At 46.4% G+C, this 19,820-nt stretch overlaps 1 protein-coding gene and 1 long non-coding RNA gene across 10 annotated transcripts in view; one reads left to right on the top strand and one right to left on the bottom strand.

Annotated features, from left to right (window-relative positions):
* The window catches only part of FRMD5 (FERM domain containing 5), a 316,709-nt gene that overhangs the window by 34,968 nt on the left and 261,921 nt on the right, over nucleotides 1-19,820 (bottom strand). For all 9 annotated transcript variants that reach the window (XM_077764516.1, XM_077764513.1, XM_077764519.1 and 6 more), the window contains exons 2-4: nucleotides 10,521-10,625; nucleotides 5,800-5,842; nucleotides 5,492-5,570 (exon numbers count right to left, since the gene is read on the bottom strand). In XM_077764516.1, the coding sequence (XP_077620642.1) occupies nucleotides 5,492-5,570; nucleotides 5,800-5,842; nucleotides 10,521-10,625 (227 nt within the window). The remainder of the gene's footprint in view (nucleotides 1-5,491; nucleotides 5,571-5,799; nucleotides 5,843-10,520; nucleotides 10,626-19,820) is intronic.
* Nucleotides 11,592-19,563, top strand: LOC144231892 (uncharacterized). Its single transcript, XR_013335232.1, has 6 exons — nucleotides 11,592-12,079; nucleotides 13,428-13,545; nucleotides 15,202-15,406; nucleotides 17,173-17,260; nucleotides 18,705-18,823; nucleotides 19,351-19,563. It is a non-coding gene; the product is annotated as an uncharacterized LOC144231892 (long non-coding RNA).

The raw sequence follows: 19,820 nt of genomic DNA, 5'->3' as shown, positions 1-19,820 counted from the left end.
AGAAATTCTCATTGGACCCGAACAAGAAATCAGCTTTAGACCAGATTTAAGACAACAAGCTTGTTCCTTAGGACACGTTTTTGGGTAAGCTTTGCTCATCTCTTCCTGGCCTCACCTCCATTTTTGTTTTAATGCTAGCATTGTCTTAAATTGATGGAGGTGTGAATTGGGACCATCTGACAGTAGAGCAAGTGAAAACCTAAAAGACAGCCAAGAAAAACTTGTCTTTCTGTGACATGTACACCTCTCCAAGGTACTGCCTATGGCACTGTGCTTTCTGATATCAGAGTGTGGAGATAAATCCACAGACATTTCCAGAATTAAAAGTTCTGACTTCAGGAAAGCAGTGGTGTCTCCTCAAGTTTCTCCAAAGAGTTTCTTTCTTTGGACCTGACTTTCCTTCCTCAGACTCTTTGTCCCCAGCCTTCTCTATTTTCTACCATCCCTTTTGTTTTCTTTTTAAAAATTTTTAATGTTTTTATTTATTTCTGAGAGAGAGAGAGACAGTGTGAGCAGGGGAGGGTCAGAAAGAGAGGGAGACACAGAATCTGAAGCAGGCTCCAGTCTCTGAGCTGTCAGCACAGAGCCTGACGCAGGGCTTGAACCCACAAACAGTGAGATCATGACCTGAGCCGAAGTCGGATGCTTAACCGACTGAGCCACCCAGGTGCCCCTACTATCCCTTTTCTTTAATCATGTTTGGTATGTCTTTTTCCCCCATACTAGCCTGCAAGCTCCTTGGAGTCAGAGATGGTTTTTTAGTTCGCTTTTAATATTCTCCTTAAAAACAATGCTCTTCCCCCTAAACAAAGCTTATACATCCTGCACTTAGCTCACCTACTTGCCCTTCCTCTGATCCATCCATCCATCTAAGCACTTACTGTGCCAGGCACTGTCACTGGTGCTGGGAATACAGAAGGGAACAAAACTGAGTCCCTACTCTTACGGAGTTTACATTCCAGTGGGGAGAGACAGATGACAAAACAATAATGATTTACTGAGTGCATATTGTGAGGCATACATTGTATTGTATTTTTTTTGTTTTGCTTTATTTTGTTGTTGTCCTAACTAGGCTCCATGTCCAACATGGGCCTCAAACTCACAACCTCGAGGATCAGGAGTCCTACATTCTACCAATTAAGCCAGTCAGGCACCACCACACTGTGCTATTTAACACGTACTGTCTCATGCAGTCCTCACAATGTCTCTGTGAGGTGACTACTGTTTTTATCTTGCTTCATAGATGAGGAAACTGACTGATTGCAGTTGACTATTGCTTGCCTGGTCACACAGCTAGTTAAAGAACAACCTAGAACTTATATCCAGTTCTTTTTGATTCCTTAGTCTGGGGTCAGCAAACTATGGCCTGCCACCACAGTTTCCAATGAAATAAGGCAAAATTTTATGGCCACCTGAGTGGCTCAGTTGGTTAAGCATCCAACTTTGGCTTAGATCATGATCTCATGGTTCGTGAATTATTGTCCCACACTGGGCTCTCTGCTGTCATCATGGAGTCTGCTTCAGTTCCTCTATCCCCTTCTCTTTGCCCCTCTCCACCTGAGAAAACAAACTTTAAAAAATAAAACAAAATTTTATTGGAAAGCAGCAGTACTCATTCATTCAGGTGTCGTCTCTGGCCGTGTTCACAATCCAAAGGCAGAAGCGAGCAGTTATGACAGAGACCATATGGTATACAAAGTCTAAAATACTAACTATCTGGCCTTTTACAGAAAAAGCTTGCCAGTCCATCTTAGCCCAAGCTAGGCTCAAGTGATGTTCATTGAAGGAATAAATGACCTATAAACTCCATTCATGCCTAGATTCGTTCATCCGTTAACATTTCTTTTTTGAGCACATGCTCAAACACATGTCAGGCAGCTTTGTTTCCTTAGAAGGTGGGGCCCCATTTGCACTCAGTTTCCTTCTATTATTCCAGAGTCCATACACCTGCGGTCCCTGTTAAACACTAAATCTGGTGCCTAATCCCCATTTTCTCTGCTTTGTCTCTATCTCAGACAAGAAAATCTATTTATTACTTTAAAAAAATGACAAAAGAGATTAATCAGGATTTGGCAACCAAATTTATCATCTGGGAAGAGTCCAAGAGATAAACTGAAGCATAGTTCTTTACTCCCTATTTCATCCCCTCCTCTCAGTCTGCCTTTATGGGAATAACTGAGATGGCATTGAAATTTAGGACCAATATTGCTAGGAAAAAACACACTGACAGCTAAATTGGTTTGGCAGGAAGGCGGCATGGAGGTCTCTAAGCCAGGAATGAATTATGGGTATTGAGTGAGGCTGGGGCAGGTACCCACTCTCTCAAGATCAGCAGAGACATGAATGAGAAGAAAGATGCGGCTAGTTCCAAGGCCTTCACAGAATGCCTTGGGGAGCATGAGGCACAAAGACTCTAAATCAGGCCCAGGCACTCTGAGGTTCACATCCCCAACAATGCCTGGAAGATGCATTCTCGGGAAGGAAGGCCGGTGAGGCGGAGAGCAATGGGAAAACCGTTGAGGATGTTCAGCACAGATGTATGCAGAAGGCAGGGGAGCTCACACCCTTGTCAGTGCCTTTGAAGTCGGCTGAGTTGGACAGAGAGTGGCCGTGGTCCCTGTGCTGTACCATGAGGACTTGGATGACTGATTACCAGGGATGGCTTTCTCTCTGAGTCCTCAAAAGTTAGCTGCTTACGTGATAGGACTCTAACTGGTGGGGGAAAAGGACAGAGGAGGAGTAGGGATTATCAAAAAAGAAGTACCTTTTCACATCAACAAAGGAGAAAAGCCAGAGCTAACTGTATTTTTGTCCCATGCATAGCCCTTGGGGTGCACAGACCATGTGATCAATCTGGCAGTCTCTGCTCTGTGCAAGGCTTGCTGGTGGGGAGTGTATTACCAAGTGCAAGACTCCAGTGTAGTGGTCAGTTCTACCAACAATTCTAGGTGGTAGCTGTTGCTCTTTTCATTTTATAAATAAGGGGTCTGAAGTTCAGACAGATTAAATATCTTATGTCCAAGGCCACAGAGCCAAGAAGTAACAGAAATAGGATCTGAGCTTCTAGGTCTATGCTGCTTCTTGGGCAGGAGAGTCTGTACATTAGTATTATGTAATAACATTTGACTTAGAAAATTGTGTTAAGAGCTCCTCCTAAGGGCCAAGATAACCACGTATTTTTTCCCTTTAATCAAATCAGAAAGCCCTGTGTCTGCTGTGTTCTCTCTGGCAGCTCACTGAGTTGTTAGAATAATCCCTGTCATCCCCATTGTTGATCTAGTGAGGTGGAGACCGGACGATCCTGATGTGTGGTGTTGAGAGGCAAGGTGCTGGGTTCCCAAGGCAGGTGTGTTAAATTTGTCCAGACACGTGGATGAGAGTACGGACTTGTGGGTCTGCCCTGGCATCATCACCTCTTTTGGCAGGGGAACAGGAGCAGGGCAGGGAGAGGGGCCGGGATAGGCTGAGTGAGGCAAATCCTCTGGGGATTTGAGTAGGGCAGGCTGAGCTTTGCCAAAACTCACTCCTCTCTGTTTGTTATTCATGGGGGTTCTACTTTCGCTCTCCTGCCTAAAGCTACAGGATTTCTCCTGTAATGTGGGTGAGCTTGATTTTCAGAAGCAAAGTGGGAGCCAGGTCCACTTCCATGTGGACAAACAGAACCTGTAGTTTGTTCATTCGTTCCTTTTCTCTTTCTCTTTTCTTTTCCTTTCAGATTTATTTTAGAGAGAGAGAGTGTAAGTGGGGGAGAGGGCAGAGGGAAAGAGAGAGAATCTTAAGCAGGCTCCATGCTCAGCATGGAGCCCAATGTGGGGCTCAATCTCACAAACCGTGAGATCACGACCTGAGCCAGAATCAAAAGTTGGACGCTTAACTGACCGAGACACCCAGGTGCCCCAAACCTGCAGTTTCTGTGTCCAGTGCGGAGCATGAGGTTTGGTTCTATACACACTTCATCGGCCTCAGTGCTTCAAAGCTGGTGCATGCAACACTGCCTGGAGCATCCAGAGCAAACAACATTCTTCATCCTTCCAACTCCACTACAAGATTCCCCCCAACTTCCACTTGGGCCCATGTGAAGAAGCCACTTTCTCCCCCTGTCCTACTTGTGTGCTTCCTTTGCACTACTTAGTCCTATTTCTTGCCCTCTTCTCTTCCCCTTTTCTAGTCTTCCTTCTCAGAGAAACTTCAGCTCCTTTTATCTGATATAAAATTAGGGACACACTTTTCAGAACAAGAAGTGAACCATATTCTTTCTTCTTCCCTTCTTCCCTCCTCTTTCCTTTCTATGGAATTCTCCCAAGCAGTTCAGGATCTGGAAGTAGATCACAAGGCTTATAGGACAGAGTCTATATAACTGACAACAGCTCATCCCAATCTCTGTGGCCTCCCAGGTTTGGGGAGTCGAGGGGAGAGGCAGCAGAGCTGTCTCCTCCTCAGTTCTAGAATTCCTTGGCATCACCTCTTGGCCTCAGGCCCCACCCTCTACAAGGTAACATCAACATTTTGCTAATGTCAAAATTAGATATTTCTCATATAAAAATTAAGGATCCTTGTTATAGAGCATTCCTGGATCTCTGAGGCAAGGCTTTCAGAGTGAATTTGGCTCTTATACACAAAACTCTGGTGAAGCTCTGAAGCTCCTATTCATTGACCCTCTTGTAGGATAATGTGGCCACAGAAGTTCTTTCTCATCCTTGAGTGGTGCTGGATGAGATAGGATTCATTCCATGTAGCGGTCTGCCCACCACAAAGCATGATCCCCACAATGAAGAGTTTATCATGGACCTGATCCATTAGCACACTGGGGTTTATCCACTTGGATTTAAAATCTTCTGTATTTCCCAGCTTATTTTTCAGTGTCCTACTTTGGCATTTCCAAAGTACATTAGGCCACTGGAGTCTATTTCAACCCCTGAAAAAGCAGCCTGCCCTCTCCAAAAACATCCATAGAGGCCACATCCTTGATAAAAGGAAAACGCTTTTGATTAATTAGTTACTCCAGATCCCTTTGTTGATGACTAGTTTCTCTTTTTTTTAAGTTCATTTTTATTTATTTTGAGAGAGAAAGCAAGCAAGCAGGGGAGGGGCAGAGAGAGAGGGAGAGAGAGAATTCCAAGCAGTCTCTTTGCTGTCAGTGCAGAACCTGATGCGGGGCTCGATCCCATAAACTGTGGGATCATGACCTGGGCTGATATTAAGAGTCAGATGCTTAACTGACTGAGCCACCCAGGTGGTCCTGCAGATGACTAGTTTAAAATGAAACATTCATACTTCTTGAAGAAAAGCAGCTCACTCTGTTCCAGTCCTACTGAGCAGGTGAGCAAAGAAAGCATGCGGAAATGAAATACAGAAGAGGTAAGGTTATATTTAGGAAGATTCCTTGTTTATAAGAGTTACAAGCTTCCAAAATAGAGGATCTAAGACGTTCCAGTCCCTCTTTCCTATCCTCCCCAACAGGTCTGAGTGGCTGAGGGAAGTTCAGCCTTACCTGGTTATTTCTTCTTTCAGCGCAGCAGGATCTGCGGGGTAAAACTTCACGCGGAAACACATGGTGAATGGAGGCTGTGCTGCAGAGACAAAGATGTGCCCGTTAGGAAAGATGCACCCCAGAGGATGACTGAGCTTCCCTCCCCACAGGGACACAGGCTTCTGAACCGTCCTAAGAGAATCCTCACATGTTTAGGGCCGGATCACAGTCAGAACAGTGGAAAATCACCAAGACTTACTACCAGTGGGAGGTTTCGTCCCACCCTCCCCATGGGTGAGGCTTCCCACCTTCTCACGAAGAACACTTACATCTCAATTGCTTCACCACAGACTTTGTGAACTCCAACCAATGCTGAAACAGAGAACACAGAACAAGAAAATCCTAATGAGAAACAGTGTCAACTATAACTTGTTTTACCCAGTTTCAATAACTGGACAGATTGTAGCCCAGGGTGAAAGCAGCACAAAAGCTTGTGATATATAGGCTTGGAGAGCAGAGGGTGATAGGATTTTATGAAGTAAGCTTCCCATGGAAGCAGCTGTGAAGGGGGAAGAGTTCCAGCTTCAGATGCCATTTCTGGGCCTCCCCGGCAATGCTGCCTTCCAAAGCAGGGTGCCAAAGCTCTGAGCCATATTTCTGGCACACCAGTAGGCACAAGTGAACGCATGTATGTGTAGTGGGGACAAAGCCCCACCTGGCTTGGACAGGGAAATGCTGACTTCAGTGGGTTGTGCGTGTGTGTGTTGTGTGTCAGCTATTTTTTGGCAGGGGTGGTGGTGGGGACAGAGGCTGTTGGTCATAGCTCTAGAAAGTATTAACAGGTGGAATTTCATACATGGTGAGAAGGCAGGGATGGCTGGTGTATACTCCATCTTTGAGCAACATCTTGCCAGCCCTTGTGTTAGAGCATACATACTCAGGATTCCTTGGCATCCAGGGATGTTTAAAGTCTCAGTCTCATAAGATAACTAACCACAACCAATGTGTAGGATAGTACTGTGTTTCCTTTGGATTTTCGTAGAGGCAGCATATAGTAGAAATACATTTTTCCCCCCTGGAACTTAATGTTTGCGAGAAGGAAGCAGTGAGACCATTCTCTATCTATTTCCCAGTTCTACATGGATACTTTACACAATGCATTATTGATGCTTGTTGCCTTTATGCTAATCAGGAAACTTGACAGTTTGCAGAGAGTGATGACTGCTGTTACTTGGGATTTGATTATCTGGAAGTAGATTGAAACCTTTAGCTTTAAGCTCTGGGAAGGCAGAAGACTGTGTCACTCACTGATGCCTAAGATAGTGTTCAATGTATAACTGTCAAATGGACAATGGAAGCCAGTCCACACCTCCCTCTCTTCTGGCTACTTCCATTTAGCATAACATCTTGGCAGAGTCCTCCTTCTGGCAGGAAAGCAGCCAGGGCCATGCAGACAGCATCCTGGCTTCCTGCGATTCCCAGCTCTCACCTTCTGGGCTGGGCTGTGGGTCATGCAGTTAATGGACCCACTAAGAGCCAGTTCTTCCGTCAGCTCCACATGGATAATCTGGGCTGACATTCTGCTCTCTTGCTTCCTCTGATCTGAGCTCCCACGAGGCTGGCAACTCATTATAGCCACTCAATGTGGTTAAGAGGTCCTTCTCACATTACACAGCCCACCGCGGCTCGGCTTCACAGGGAAGCAAAGGCAAGAGATGAAATTGCACGGAAACAACTGGGGTTCCAGGCTGAGCCTATAAAGGCAGAGGAGGCCTGTCTGACTGGAGCACATCAGAATTGTGTACAGCGAGGAGAGCACAGCAAGTGTCTGGGGCTCAGTAAACAGAATGCCCCCGGGTACCCGACTGATAGATTAAAATAAAGAAACAAAAAGGAAGACAGAAACTACAAGGAAAGGCTGTGAGATGCACTCTCAGCAGAAGACAGGTGGAGCTGAATGACAAAAAGGCTATTCCTCTTGGCATGAGCTGAGGAGGACTTTGGTCTGTACTGCAGTGAGGGCTCCAGAAAGAAGAGGCTGGAGGAGACGGGAGAGGGGTCACAGGGGAGGGGAAAGCCCTCACAGCTTGTCCAAGAGCTTTTGAGGGTCTGGTAGAGAAATCAGAGAAATCAGGATTCCAAAAATATCATGATGGCCACAGTTACCTTTTGCAGAACTCTGGCTAAATCTGGATCCCAGAATCACTGGCAAACCCACAGATAACATGAGGCTGGGGAGCAAGGGTCAGGAGAAGAGAAAAGAAAAGTTCAGAGGGGAGCTTCTGTCTGTATTTGGGTCACTGGGACAATGTGCAGTCCTCTGCAGGCTCTGGAGGCTTGAAAGGGTGCCTCCACCTTGAAAGGAGAGGCTGAAAGCGGGCTGGAGCCCTGGGCCTGAGCCAGGAACAGGAGAAAAGGGGAGTGAGGGCATCTCCTCCATGGGGGACCAGGAGAATACCCAGACCCACATGGGGGCTCCTGAAGAACAAGCAGTGATGGGGTCAACGTGAGCTTGGTTTCTGGTGCTCAAGGGGAGGAGGTTTATTTTAGGACCTCACACCCTAGGGGAGTGGGGACCTTACCCGCTCTGTCTCTACCACGGGTCAGTAGATCTAGAATGACAATTTTCCCACAACTCTCAAGTGCTCTCTCAAGCCTTAACTCCTGAGCAATCACACAACTTCAGAAACTACCAGGTATGATGAATTCAGCACGGACCCTTAGAAACCACATAGACTCTGGCATCAGACAGCTCTGAGCTGGAGACTGGCATTGCCATCTACCTTGGACAAGTTATTTAACCTGGTAGCTTTTTATTTACTCATTCAGAGAATGGATATCTGAATTGTGGATACTCATCTGTGTTAAGGATTAAAGGACATAGGTGAAGCTCTTAGCTCAGTGCCTGTTACAACTCGGTGCTCAGTATACATCACCTGAAAGACCTAGGTTTGTGCTCAGTGCAGAGCTCTGCACACAGTCGCCACTCCATACATGTTTATTTCTCCTCTTCCACATTTCTTCATAGTTCTCTACCTCCTCCTGCTTTTGATCTTTATTACTTCCATATGCTTTCTTATCTTTCTTATCTTTCTTCTTCCATATGCTTCTCAAGCACATTCTGACCTAACTAGAAAATAATGAGCATGATACATTTTGTCCTTTTTTCTTCATAAGCTGCTCTCTTTGGGAGAAGAAAACTTGGGGTAACTGGCCTTCCTTCTTAAGGAGAAACACCTCAGACCAAAAACAAAAACAAAACAACAACAAGAAAGCTTCTTGTAAAAACAGCCCATTATTATATAGTGAATGGACACCCAAAGCATGTGAGGGCATGTAACATCTTGGGGTCATGGCACTTTTGGTGTCTTATACTATTGCCCAGACCTCAGGACAGTATTTAGGTCAAGACAGTAGAGCCTTATATGGAGAGGGGCTGACCTTGACACTATTTCCTAAACACTGGTGATGCTCAGAATTCTGCAGAGCCAGGAGGACCAAAATACGTCAGCGAGGAGAGCAGGGCTTATTGAAAGAAACGAATACAGTCCTTTGGATTCTTTCCTTAAGCTAATGTGTTCAGTATAAAATTCTAAATATGACCTGGAGACACAGAGGCTCAAAGCATTAAAGAATAAAATAGCACTTGACTCTGGCATGGGGAGGGGTGGATCCATTCATTCGTTATCTTGGGTCCTGGGCACTGCTGGGGAGCTGCGCCTTCTGGGGCTCTAAGGCCCCCCGTGACAACAGAGATGGAGCCCATGTTTGGAACTGTGAAGAATTCAGTGGACCCATGAAAAGGGGGGGGGCCTTTCATATTCATGTTGATAATGTCTTTGGAGGATGGTAGCCCAGGGTAGGGGGTGGGTGGGGGTACAGTGAAGGGTGATGCTTCTGCATACTTTCCCACTTCAAGGGGGGTGCCGGAGAGTATACACCGACAGAAGGGAAAGGGCTGATGAAGAGAAGTTAGAGGAACTGCAGGTTTCTGCTAGCAAGGCAGCTGGGCAAGTGGAGGGAAATATTCGGCATTATGAACTATTTCCCATCCACTCATCATTCCTTCAGCAAATATTTACTGAGCATCCACTACATTCTAGGCCCTGTACTAGTTCTATGGGATATAGTCATGATGAGAGAAAGTCCCCACACTCACAGGGCTTACATTTTTGCAGGGAACACAGGTAATCAAACAGGCAGCCACAGCATGGTGTAAGCGCTACAATAGGGGTAGTACAGGGTACATGGGGGCACACAGGAGGGGCCCCTCGTTCAGAGTGTTGATTAGGGAAGAATACCTGGAAGAAGTGAGAGTCTAAGCTGAGACATTACGTGTGAGGAATTAGCCAGAAGAAAAGCGTGGAGTGTGGAGAACTGAGGCCAGGGAGAAGAAAGGTTCCAGGCAGGGGGACTGTACAGGTGAAGGCCCTGTAAAGAGAGGATGGCATCTGAGGAGCCACAGCACGAGGAGACAGATCAGGGGATGTGAAGCTGGAGAGGGAGGTTGGGGCCTGGGAGTAATGGACCTGGTTTCCTATCTGTCTGGAATGTGCCCTGTGTCTACAGAGCCATGTATGTTGTGTGGAACAGAATGAGAACTGCAGCATTTGCAAGGTGCTGGAAGGTCCACATCAGTTCGGTTCCCTCTCTGTCCTGCCCACACCGGGTTGGCGTGGCACTTTAGGTGAGGCCCTTCCTAACTGGGACAGTGTGGCTCAGCTCATTTACTAGAAAGCAGGAAGGAGAGGCTCAGCCTGTGACCTGTGCTCCAAGATCATGACCCCAGCCCTGCTGCTCTGCCTCCAACTGGACAACTTTGGGCAAATCACTTCAGCCCCCTGGGCTGCCATTTCAGCATGTGTGAAACAACATGCCACACAAGGTGAGCTTCCATATCTCATACCATGATCTGAAGAGATGACACCCAACTATAGGGCCTGGTTGGTCCCAGACTCCTGAGGCTTAAGTCACGAGCACGAATGGCCGTTCAAGGACTCAGGCTACTGACAAACCCTCTTCTCCATTTGTGCTTGGAATATTGACTTACCCGCTGCTTATCTGGGTCCACAAAGCGGATCCCAAAATAGTCTTTCTCAAGAAGGTTCAGGTGGTGGCAAAGAAGGTCAAACAGGTACTGGCCTTTGGCATCTCTCTGCAAAGAAAGCAAGCTCCATTGAGAAACCATAGTGCTTCTCAGTGTAACTTTGTTTTGAGTGTCATTAAAGACCATCTAGGGGCACCTGGCTGGCTCAGTTGGTAGAGAATATGACTCTTGATCTCAGGGTCTAGTGTTCAAGCCCTATGTTGGGCCTAGAGATTACTTTTGAAAAGTCATCTATAAGGTGAATGAGGATACAAAACAGGCACATGTCTGTAAGATGTCCTCCATATTGTGATGCGTTAGATAGTCTCTAGAATTCTGAGGCTCTTAGCACCTAGAAGGAGCCCAGTAACTCTTCCTTCCACAAAGACATCACAGAAGTCAGAGTACAGTCAGGTAAGCCCAGTTCCTATCTCAAAGCACAAAGCTTTCCCGAACAAGTTGGAGCAGGGAAAGCCAGTGTGGAATACACAGAGTCCAGCTGCCTCTGCCTCTAAAGTAGATCCTGAATTCACCCATTTCTCTCCATCCCCATTACCAACCTCATGGTCAAGCCACCACCATCTCTCAATGTGCTCTCTCCACACAGCAACCAAAGTGACCACAATTTAGACATGCTACCTTTTTTTTTTCTGAATATATAACAAAGGCATACCAATATATTTGAACATACAAAAGGAGACACTGTGAAGAATAGGCCTCCCTTCCAACCTGTGTCTCAGTTCCCCTCCCCAGAAGCAACACATTACCAGTTCCTTTTGTATCCTTTTTAAAAAAATATTTATTTTTGAGAGAGAGAGAAGGAGAGAGAGAGGGAGAGAGAGTGTGTGTGTGTGCAAACAGGGGAGGGGCAGAAGGGAGACACGGAATCAGAAGCAGGCTCCAGGCTCCGAGTTGTCAGCACAGAGCCCGATGTGGGGCTTGAACCCACAGGCCATGAAATCATGACCTGAGTTGAAGTTGGACTCTCAACCAACTGAACCACCCAGAGGCCCCTCCCTGCATATCCTNGAAAGTCGGACGCTTAACCGACTAAGCCACCCAGGCGCCCCTGGACTGTGTCTAATTTTGCATCCAAAACCAAGGTCATCTTATAAGATCCAAAGTATCTCACCTGTGTAAAGGCCAAAGGGCTCAGTACTGCTCCAAAAATGGGCAGACCTTTATGACCTCCATGGAAGGTTTACGGCTCACCTCTTCCCCTTCCACCGGCTCACCCTATAATTTCCAGGAGAAGTAGGGCAGGAGCTCAGATCTCTCAGCAAGTATTGTAAAAAGCTTATCCTTGTGGGATTGGAAGGAAGAGTGAGTGGACAGCTCAACAAAGGAAGGCAGTGCCAGGCGAGCACTTCCCCACCTTTTCTGCTGGCCCCACACTCCCTCCTAACACAGTCCCAAGGCAGCCGCCACAATTCTTACACTCTTTGATCTCTCACCGGAAAGAGCTACTCTCAGGACAGACTTAGGGATCACACTGACATTCTGGATGGTGTGCTACAAACCAGGTCTGTCTTTTGGGGCAAGGGCTGCCAACAATTTCCTCACTAACACCCCAGAGTGTGGAAGAACTTAAACTCCTTCCTAAGGTTCTTCTGGGAGGAGAGGAAATATGTTTAACTTTTTCCCAAGCATCATGTCCTGTACTATTATCTCTCCCAGAGCAACTGAAAGGGGATATTAAAAACAGTTGCATATTGTGAATATTTTTCTCCACAAATTTTGCTTTGCACTAAATGCCTACTTCATGGTGATCAGCTCAGGTAAGTTTTAGTGGCTGAAGGAGTTCACTTCCATCCATACAACAACCATATTGGCAGGAGCCTGGGGCAGCCATGGGGAAAATGTGCTTGTGTGATATAAATCACAAGAACTTTTAAATATTTTTTTATAAAGTATTTTATTATTATTTTTTTGGAGAGAGGGTATGTGCAAGCAGGGGGGAGGGAGGGAGGTAGAGAGAGGAAGAGAAGAGAAGAGAAGAGAAGAGAAGAGAAGAGAAGAGAAGAGAAGAGAAGAGAATCCCAAGTGGGCTCCATGCTCAGCACAGAGCACGATACAGGGCTTGATCCCATGATCCTTGGATCATGACCTGAGCCAAAATCAAGAGTCAGGCATTCAACCAACTGAGCCACCCAGGTGCCCCAGATCACAAGAACTTTTAATGAGAAGTATGTCTTTCATAAAAACAACTTGTTCTCATGAGTTGGCAGCTTGAATAAACTGGTAGGGATCTTAGCTGGAAAGAACTTTAAATTTAGTAGATCCAAACTCAGAGTTCTCCCACTTAACAGGAAAAAAAAAGCAAGAATAGCTTTTCTCATCAGATAATTATGAAAAAACATCCCAGTATACCTCCCTTATATCCAGAGAAAAGGATCTTGTTCTTGTTATTTTCCAGTACTTGGTGAGACCCCTGCTCCCTGCCATGAAGTCAGAGTTCCTTCAGGTTACCATTTACCTGTGGTAGATGCATGGGTTTGAGCGACAAAGCTCTTATGAAGACTAATGAAGATAAGTATCTTCCTTTGCTGTTTTTCCAATGTTGGAGGGTAGGAGGTTAGGGGAATGGAACAGAGTTCCTTGTTATGACAGAATTCCATGAAGTTAAATTCCCAACAGAAACACAAAGGCAGAATCAACTCAGAGCACTGTGGAGGCATCTTTCATAGAGGGTTGCAACCTGCCCCTGTCTTGGAGCACTCATGCCAGTGGTTGGCAGAGTGGCCTGAGGTGGTCTTTGGGTAGAGAGTCACATTCAGCTGAACCACCATGGTGAACTCCCTACAATAGGCCACTGGGCAGGGGCAAGTTTAGGAATTTTAAACTTTCTGGACTTGTACTTTGTACTTTCAGGTGCCAGCCAGCTGTTTCCTAGGATGCTCTCTCTTTGATCACCCTGCACTAGGTCTGGGGCTTTCTGGAATATTCTGTGGCAGCCAAGTCCTCTCTTTTGGCAGGATGGCAGAGTCCAGTGAGTTCTGTCTTCTTTTCCCTTTGCCTTCAGTGGCCTTGATGCTACAAGCTAAACTGTGTGTTGTGTGTTGAACATTGTGCCATTGATTACACTGGAGAAACAGGCCCTTATGTTGACAGGTGATTACTGTTTAGTCACAAAGTCAGGGCTCCAAGCCTGAGGACGTTTGTCTTCAGGACATGTGAGCTGAGGCAGAGCACCCAAATCCCACTAAACCTCTGAGGTTATTCTCTTTCCAAAGATATTACTGGGTCAAAATAACTTACTCAGTATCCATTTAAAAAATAAATTTATATTTTGTAAACCACAATAGTACTTATTTGAAAATACTACTAGCAGTATTTGAAAATAATAGCGCATATACATGCAACCCATTTATGCTCTCTGTATGGCGTGTGGAATGATTGATGAACCCCTTAGAATCATTCTGCAACTCTGAGATTGGGAGAATTCATATTCTTGCTCCTCCCTGGAGAGCCTGGCTCTCATTTTCCATTCTTTAGGGAGGAGACTGAGGCAGCATGCAGTAGGCAAGTGTGGGCCAGTGACTTAAACTATTCAAGGTTAACTGCCTTTCCTGACTCATAATCAATAACTTTGGAAAGGAGAGCAGCTTTATTTTTTATTAAAATTTTTTTCACTTTTAAAATTTGAGAGAGAGAATGCATGAGCACATGAGCAGGGGTGAGAGAGAGAGAGAGAGAGAGAGAGAGAGAGAGAGAGAATGGCAAGCAGGCTCTATACTCTGTGGAGCCCAATGTGGGACTTGATCCCACAACCCTGGGACTATGACCTGAGCAGAAATCAAGAGTCAGACACTCAACTAACTGAGCCACCCAGGCACCCCGAGAGCAGCTTTATTTTAAGCCATCATGGGGTCAATCCCAGGCACTCTGGCACAGTGCATCTTCATCAGAGGGTTTAACATGTAGAAACTCCCCCACTCATTAGGCCTCACCTCATTGAATCAGCCTACTTGTAAGGCAGGCAGATTTTAAGTGTGAGCTACGTAAGTCTTGAAGAGGGCAAGAGTGATTGTAACTTTCTCAGATCCTGGACCATGTGCCATTAAAGAAAAGTTGCCGTGGTTTCATGGGCCTGTAGAGAAGGCAGAGGTGAGGTGGAGGGGAGTAGGCAGTGGGCACCTGAGACCCCAAATCACAAGAGCCCAGGGGTGTTGAGAGGCTGCATCAAGGAAAGGGGTCACTAGAGGAGTGGATAACAGCTGCACTTGGTCTTTGGGGATGTGACAGGGAAGGATGAGGCAGCAGGGATGGGATGGCATTGCAGCCTCTCTTCTACCTTAACTTTATATTTAAATTTCTTGTAAGCCAAAGAAAGCCTTTCTTTATTAGTGTCCTCTGAAGACATGTGTGTCAGGGTCTGCCAGGTTCAGGGGCAGATGATGTGTACTGCACTTTAAAATCACAGAGGAACAGCCACATTAGCTCATCTTCTGAGGGCCAGGCATGAATAAACTGAGCCAAAAAGTGTGAATCAATTACTGGGGTACGGTCCTACCCTTGTGTTCACACACTACACTGAGTCCAGCTTTCGGAGGTGAAGGGAGGATAAAGGGTGCAAATGCTAACAGCAGGGCCCCAGATTTCTTAACCTCAGCATCTTCCACTCTAATTTACATTTTCTTTGAAGGGAAGAAACCCCTGCTGAGCTCCTGGCTCTGGAGCCCACTTTTCTTGCTTAGCCATAAACCAACAAATCTGTCCAGGAACTGCTGAGGCTGCAGTTAGAAAAGCAGCCAAGCTCACTCTGGGAGAAGATGGAGGAGCTCATTCCAGGGAGAAATGCTGCCATACAGTCTTTGCAGCAGGTTGTTCCCAGTGCAGCAGAGCCAGAGGTGAGCCCCACCCCGTGTGCTCTCAGCTCCTTCCTCTCAGAGGACACAGACTTCAAAACTCAGGAGTTAGGCTGGCAAGGATGGGGCCCATGGTGGCAGGAAGCATCCCGACAGTAGTGTCAGGAGCCATGTGGCCCGGGGAGGCAAGCGGCCATGTGGCCCCTGGGGGAGAGGCCAGACCCCAAGTGGGGGAAAATCAGAGTTCAGAAGGAGAGAACAAGTGCTCACCCTGACTTCTCCAGCCAGTGGCCTCACTTAATTCTTAATAAACATTCTTAATAAAAATTCTTAATAAACTTGCTGCCCCAACGCCACCTCCCCCACATTCTACATGCAAATTGAGGGACTCAGGGTGATTTTTATTATGCCAATAGATATCTGTAGGTTCAGATGCCATGCATGGTGCCTCGGGGTCTTCCGTTGGCAGTCCTTGCTCGGGTCAGAGAACTAGCTTCACTCATCACCACATGGTAGGGTAGGCAGAGGATATGCTCATGGGGTGGGGAAAACATATTCAATCTGGAGGATGGAGGTCACTGTGTGCAAGCAAATGTCATGGGAGTGACTCTGTCAGCACAGATGGCCAAACCAGACTCAACAAGATCAATTAAGACCCTCTGAGCAGAACCTTTAAACCTGCTGTTGGACAGTTTGTAAGGGCAGGGCTAATGAGAGGGCTAGACTTATTGAGATATCAATGATGATGCTTCAAGAGTCTAGGCATCCTCATGTCTCTGTGGGTTCCTGGTGCCCTGTGAAGTTCCTGGAAAGGAAAAAACTCTGAGCTGGGTCTGAAAAACAAAGTGAATTTGTCTATCTTTCCCATAGTGAGGCCAATCTTACAGGAATGTGACTCTTAGAAGAATCACTGTTTTTTTGCTATCGATTGAATAAATTTTGGTTGTATTTTTCCAGCCAGTGCTGAATATCTCAGTGGACTAAGTCATGTCACAGCTGCAGAATTACTGAAAACTCAGCCAGGCTTGTTAGAAAAAAGCTCAGTATATTGTATTTTTGTAGTTTGTACTTCTCTCTTACACACACACATACCCTCATACAACTATGCCTCTCATAAAACATTGCTTCAGATAACTTATAAAGAAAGCCCAGCATTTTGGGGCAAACAGACCCCTCCTTGCCCCCAACCCTAGAAACAGTTTAACAACTCACTTTATTATGTCCCCACTGCTCTTTTGGAAAGGACAAATGCACATGCTGTTTGGCAAATGTGGGCATCTCTGGGGTTGTTGGGAGTGGCCTGTGTGGCCAGGGTCAGGAGAAACATGGCAAGCTCAGCAATCTAAACTGATTCTCCTAACCCTGTAGTGATTCCTTCAATTCCCCTCCCTCTCAGCAGAAAACTGTTTATTTGCCTATACCAACAAACATGATGGATTCTGAGCTGGATGGAGTCCATAAATGAAAGAGGCCATGATTTCTGAGTCTTGGTGCAGTCTCCTTTTCAGCTACCCTACTGGGTCACTCATGTTCCCTAGAAGTTGAGATGGAGTCAAAGGGAGCAGAGAGGGGAAGGGCTCTGGGGATAAACACTAGGCTTGGAGTCAAGGCTCTGCTCTGCCACTTCTCAGCTTGTGACCTGTCCCCTGATCTGTCAACTTTTGTTTCTTTATTTGTAAAACAAGGTTAATACTACATCTCTCAAAGGATTATTGGGAGGCTTACAACACGAGACATAATTTACATAAAAGCCCTGTGTATTTTTCCTACCAAAGTTCTCTGCTTCCTGTGACCTCTCCTTTCTTTAGGCTGAAAGGGCTTGAATGTGACAAGGCCTCAGCAATGACACAGCGCTCACAGAACAGAAGCCAGTCTTCCTTGGACAAGAACGTTCAGGTGGGCTCTGGATACACACCCACCTGTGCAGTGTCCCCTAGCTTATAAGGATGGCCACCATTTTGTAAATCTGCCCCAGAGGACTCTGAAAGCACGGATTTGCATTTTCTTCATACCCCAAGGCTATTTTCCCAAGACTAGGTCAGAAGAAGAGTAGAAAATATCAAATATATGCCATCAACCCAAATCCCCCAGGGGCCTGGCAGTTTCTACTCAGTGCCACGGAGACAAAGGCGGAGCTTCTTAGGTCATGCTGTTGACATGCTCCTCACACTTGGAAAGGAGGAGCTGAGAGAGGTGGGCAATGAGATATGACACAATTTTTTTTTAATGTTTTAATTTTTTAATGTTTTATTTATTTCTGAGAGAGAGACCATGAACAGGGGAGGGCCAGAGAGAGGGGGAGACACAGAATTCAAAGCAGGCTCCAGGCTCTGAGCTAGCTGTCAGCACAGAGCCCGACACGGGGCTGGAACCCACGAACTGTGAGATCATGACCTGAGCCAAAGTCGAGAGCTTAACTGACTGAGCCACCCAGGTGCCCCAAGATATGACACAATTCTAATAGCCACTGTACTTTTTAATGCCTGGCCATTAATTAGAACAAAAAGAGAAAGCATTTGGCAAAATATATTTCATTAAATTAACCCAGAGCCCCCATCTCTCTCAAAAAAAGGAAAAAAACCCCTAACTGGTTCTCTCTGGCACTAAAGCTAGGCGAGCTAACCACTATGTCAGACTCTTCCCCTTGGAATCCTCAGGTGACTACCCCATCTGTCGGCATGTAAAGCAGGAGGGATGGATAAGTTCCCCAGAGCTCACTTAGCCACTCCTAGCCGCTGGCTTTTCTAGCCAGGACAGACAGGGCAGGTTGACGCCTCTCCTGAGAAGGACAGCCAGGGCCTCCCTTGAAAGGTCGCTCCTTGTGGCAGTGAGAACTCTAAGGTGGGGTTCCAGGGCTTAACTCTTGGTCTGTGGTCCCACTGATGGCACAGAGCTGCATCTAGGCGTGCCTCCCTTCCCAGCACCGAGTGGAAACAACCTCACTGGAACAACACAACTGGGAGTCCTGGGGGGAGGAAGGAGACAGCTGGGGCCAGGGGCCAAACAGATGGTGAAAAGATGGTTTACTGTACAAGTGCTGAGGGCTGGGAAAGCAACACAAGAAACCCCAAATCTCCCAACAGAGGCTGTCCCTATGGCAGAGGGGGATGAGGGGGCAAGGTAGGAGGCAGATGGCTAGCTCATGTGAAAGCAGAGTTTCCTTAACAAACAACAAATTCAGAGCCATACCGTGCTCTAAACCAGCAGTTCTCAAACCTGCACCTGCATCAGGATCGCCCAGAGGGTTGTCAAAACATAATGCTGGGCCACTCTCCTAGAGTTTCTGATTCCACCAGTCTGGGGTACAGCCTGATAATGTACATTTCTAACACGTTCCCAGGTGACGTCTGTTCTGCTGTGGGTTGGGGATCAGTGGACAAGATCAACCCTTCTCCAGCATCTACACATTGGTCCCAAACAGCTCTAGGAGCAAAGACTGCAGGGATGAGGGAAGAGAAGGTGATAATTTGAACTCTACCATGACCCAACTCTGGCAGCCCAGTTCACACCTGTGTTCAGCCCTCATGGAGTCACATACCAAGAGTAGCAACTTCAGAGCATTAGGCTTGCAAGTTACATGCTACAGAGAACTTGGCTCCTTCTCGCCAGGTTTTCAAAATTTGCCTTTCGGGGCAGTAGGCAGCTGCCGAATTCCGGCTGCAAAGTTCAAGTCCTCAATTACCATGTACTTTCAATGGCTAAGTAGCTCAAAACTCACTGCACTTTTGTCATGAACTAGATCATTGCAAAGTAAAGCTGGCAGTTATCCTCAAACCTAATTCAGAGAATAAGCCCCTTCCCTACTGTCATTGGCAGGGAGTCTGTTTCAGAACATTTTGTCTCCTGGCTTCTAGAGTCTCTGTCTAGGAGGTGGGCTGGGAGCTGCCCCAGACCTATGCTGCTGCCTTCCCTCTGTACCTGTACTCCTCTGGTTTCCCAGTCAGACTCTCATTTCGGCTGCCATAACCAACCTTCCTTTCTCCCAGGAGAGGATCCAGCTGGCCCTCCATCATGGGTGAGGAACTGAGTGGGTATAGAATATGTGCCCTGAAGATGCTATTCCATGCCAAGGAGGCAAGTCTTCTGTGTTCAGCATTGATCAGGGAGTTTGGGGCAGGAGGGAAGTGATGGGAGAAAAGAGAGGCAAATTCTTGGGCAAGTCATTTCTCTCTCTGACCCTCTGTTTCCCTCTGTGTAAATAATCCCATGTCTCCTTATGTGTCCCGAGTCTCTGATTCTGTTATTAGTTGGCCAGAGTAATCACACTCCAGGTCCATCTTCTCTTAAATGGGGATAAAAAAAAAGTTTAACAAAAAAGGCTAATCATGTAGCTCTAGAAGGTAGAGGTTTAACACATTTATCACTAGTTTAATTAATTTAAAAAACTCAAGGCTGTTGCTCAAAGTAAATCGAAAGAGTAACTAAACAGAATTCATTCAATTCCAGAAACTGCCTC

Source organism: Crocuta crocuta, unplaced genomic scaffold (assembly GCF_008692635.1).
Source record: "Crocuta crocuta isolate KB4526 unplaced genomic scaffold, BGI_CrCroc_1.0 scaffold102, whole genome shotgun sequence".
Classification (NCBI taxonomy): Eukaryota; Metazoa; Chordata; class Mammalia; order Carnivora; family Hyaenidae; genus Crocuta; species Crocuta crocuta.
The sequence above is the reverse complement of the archived record's forward strand: the minus strand, read 5'-3'. Positions and strand labels throughout refer to the sequence as shown.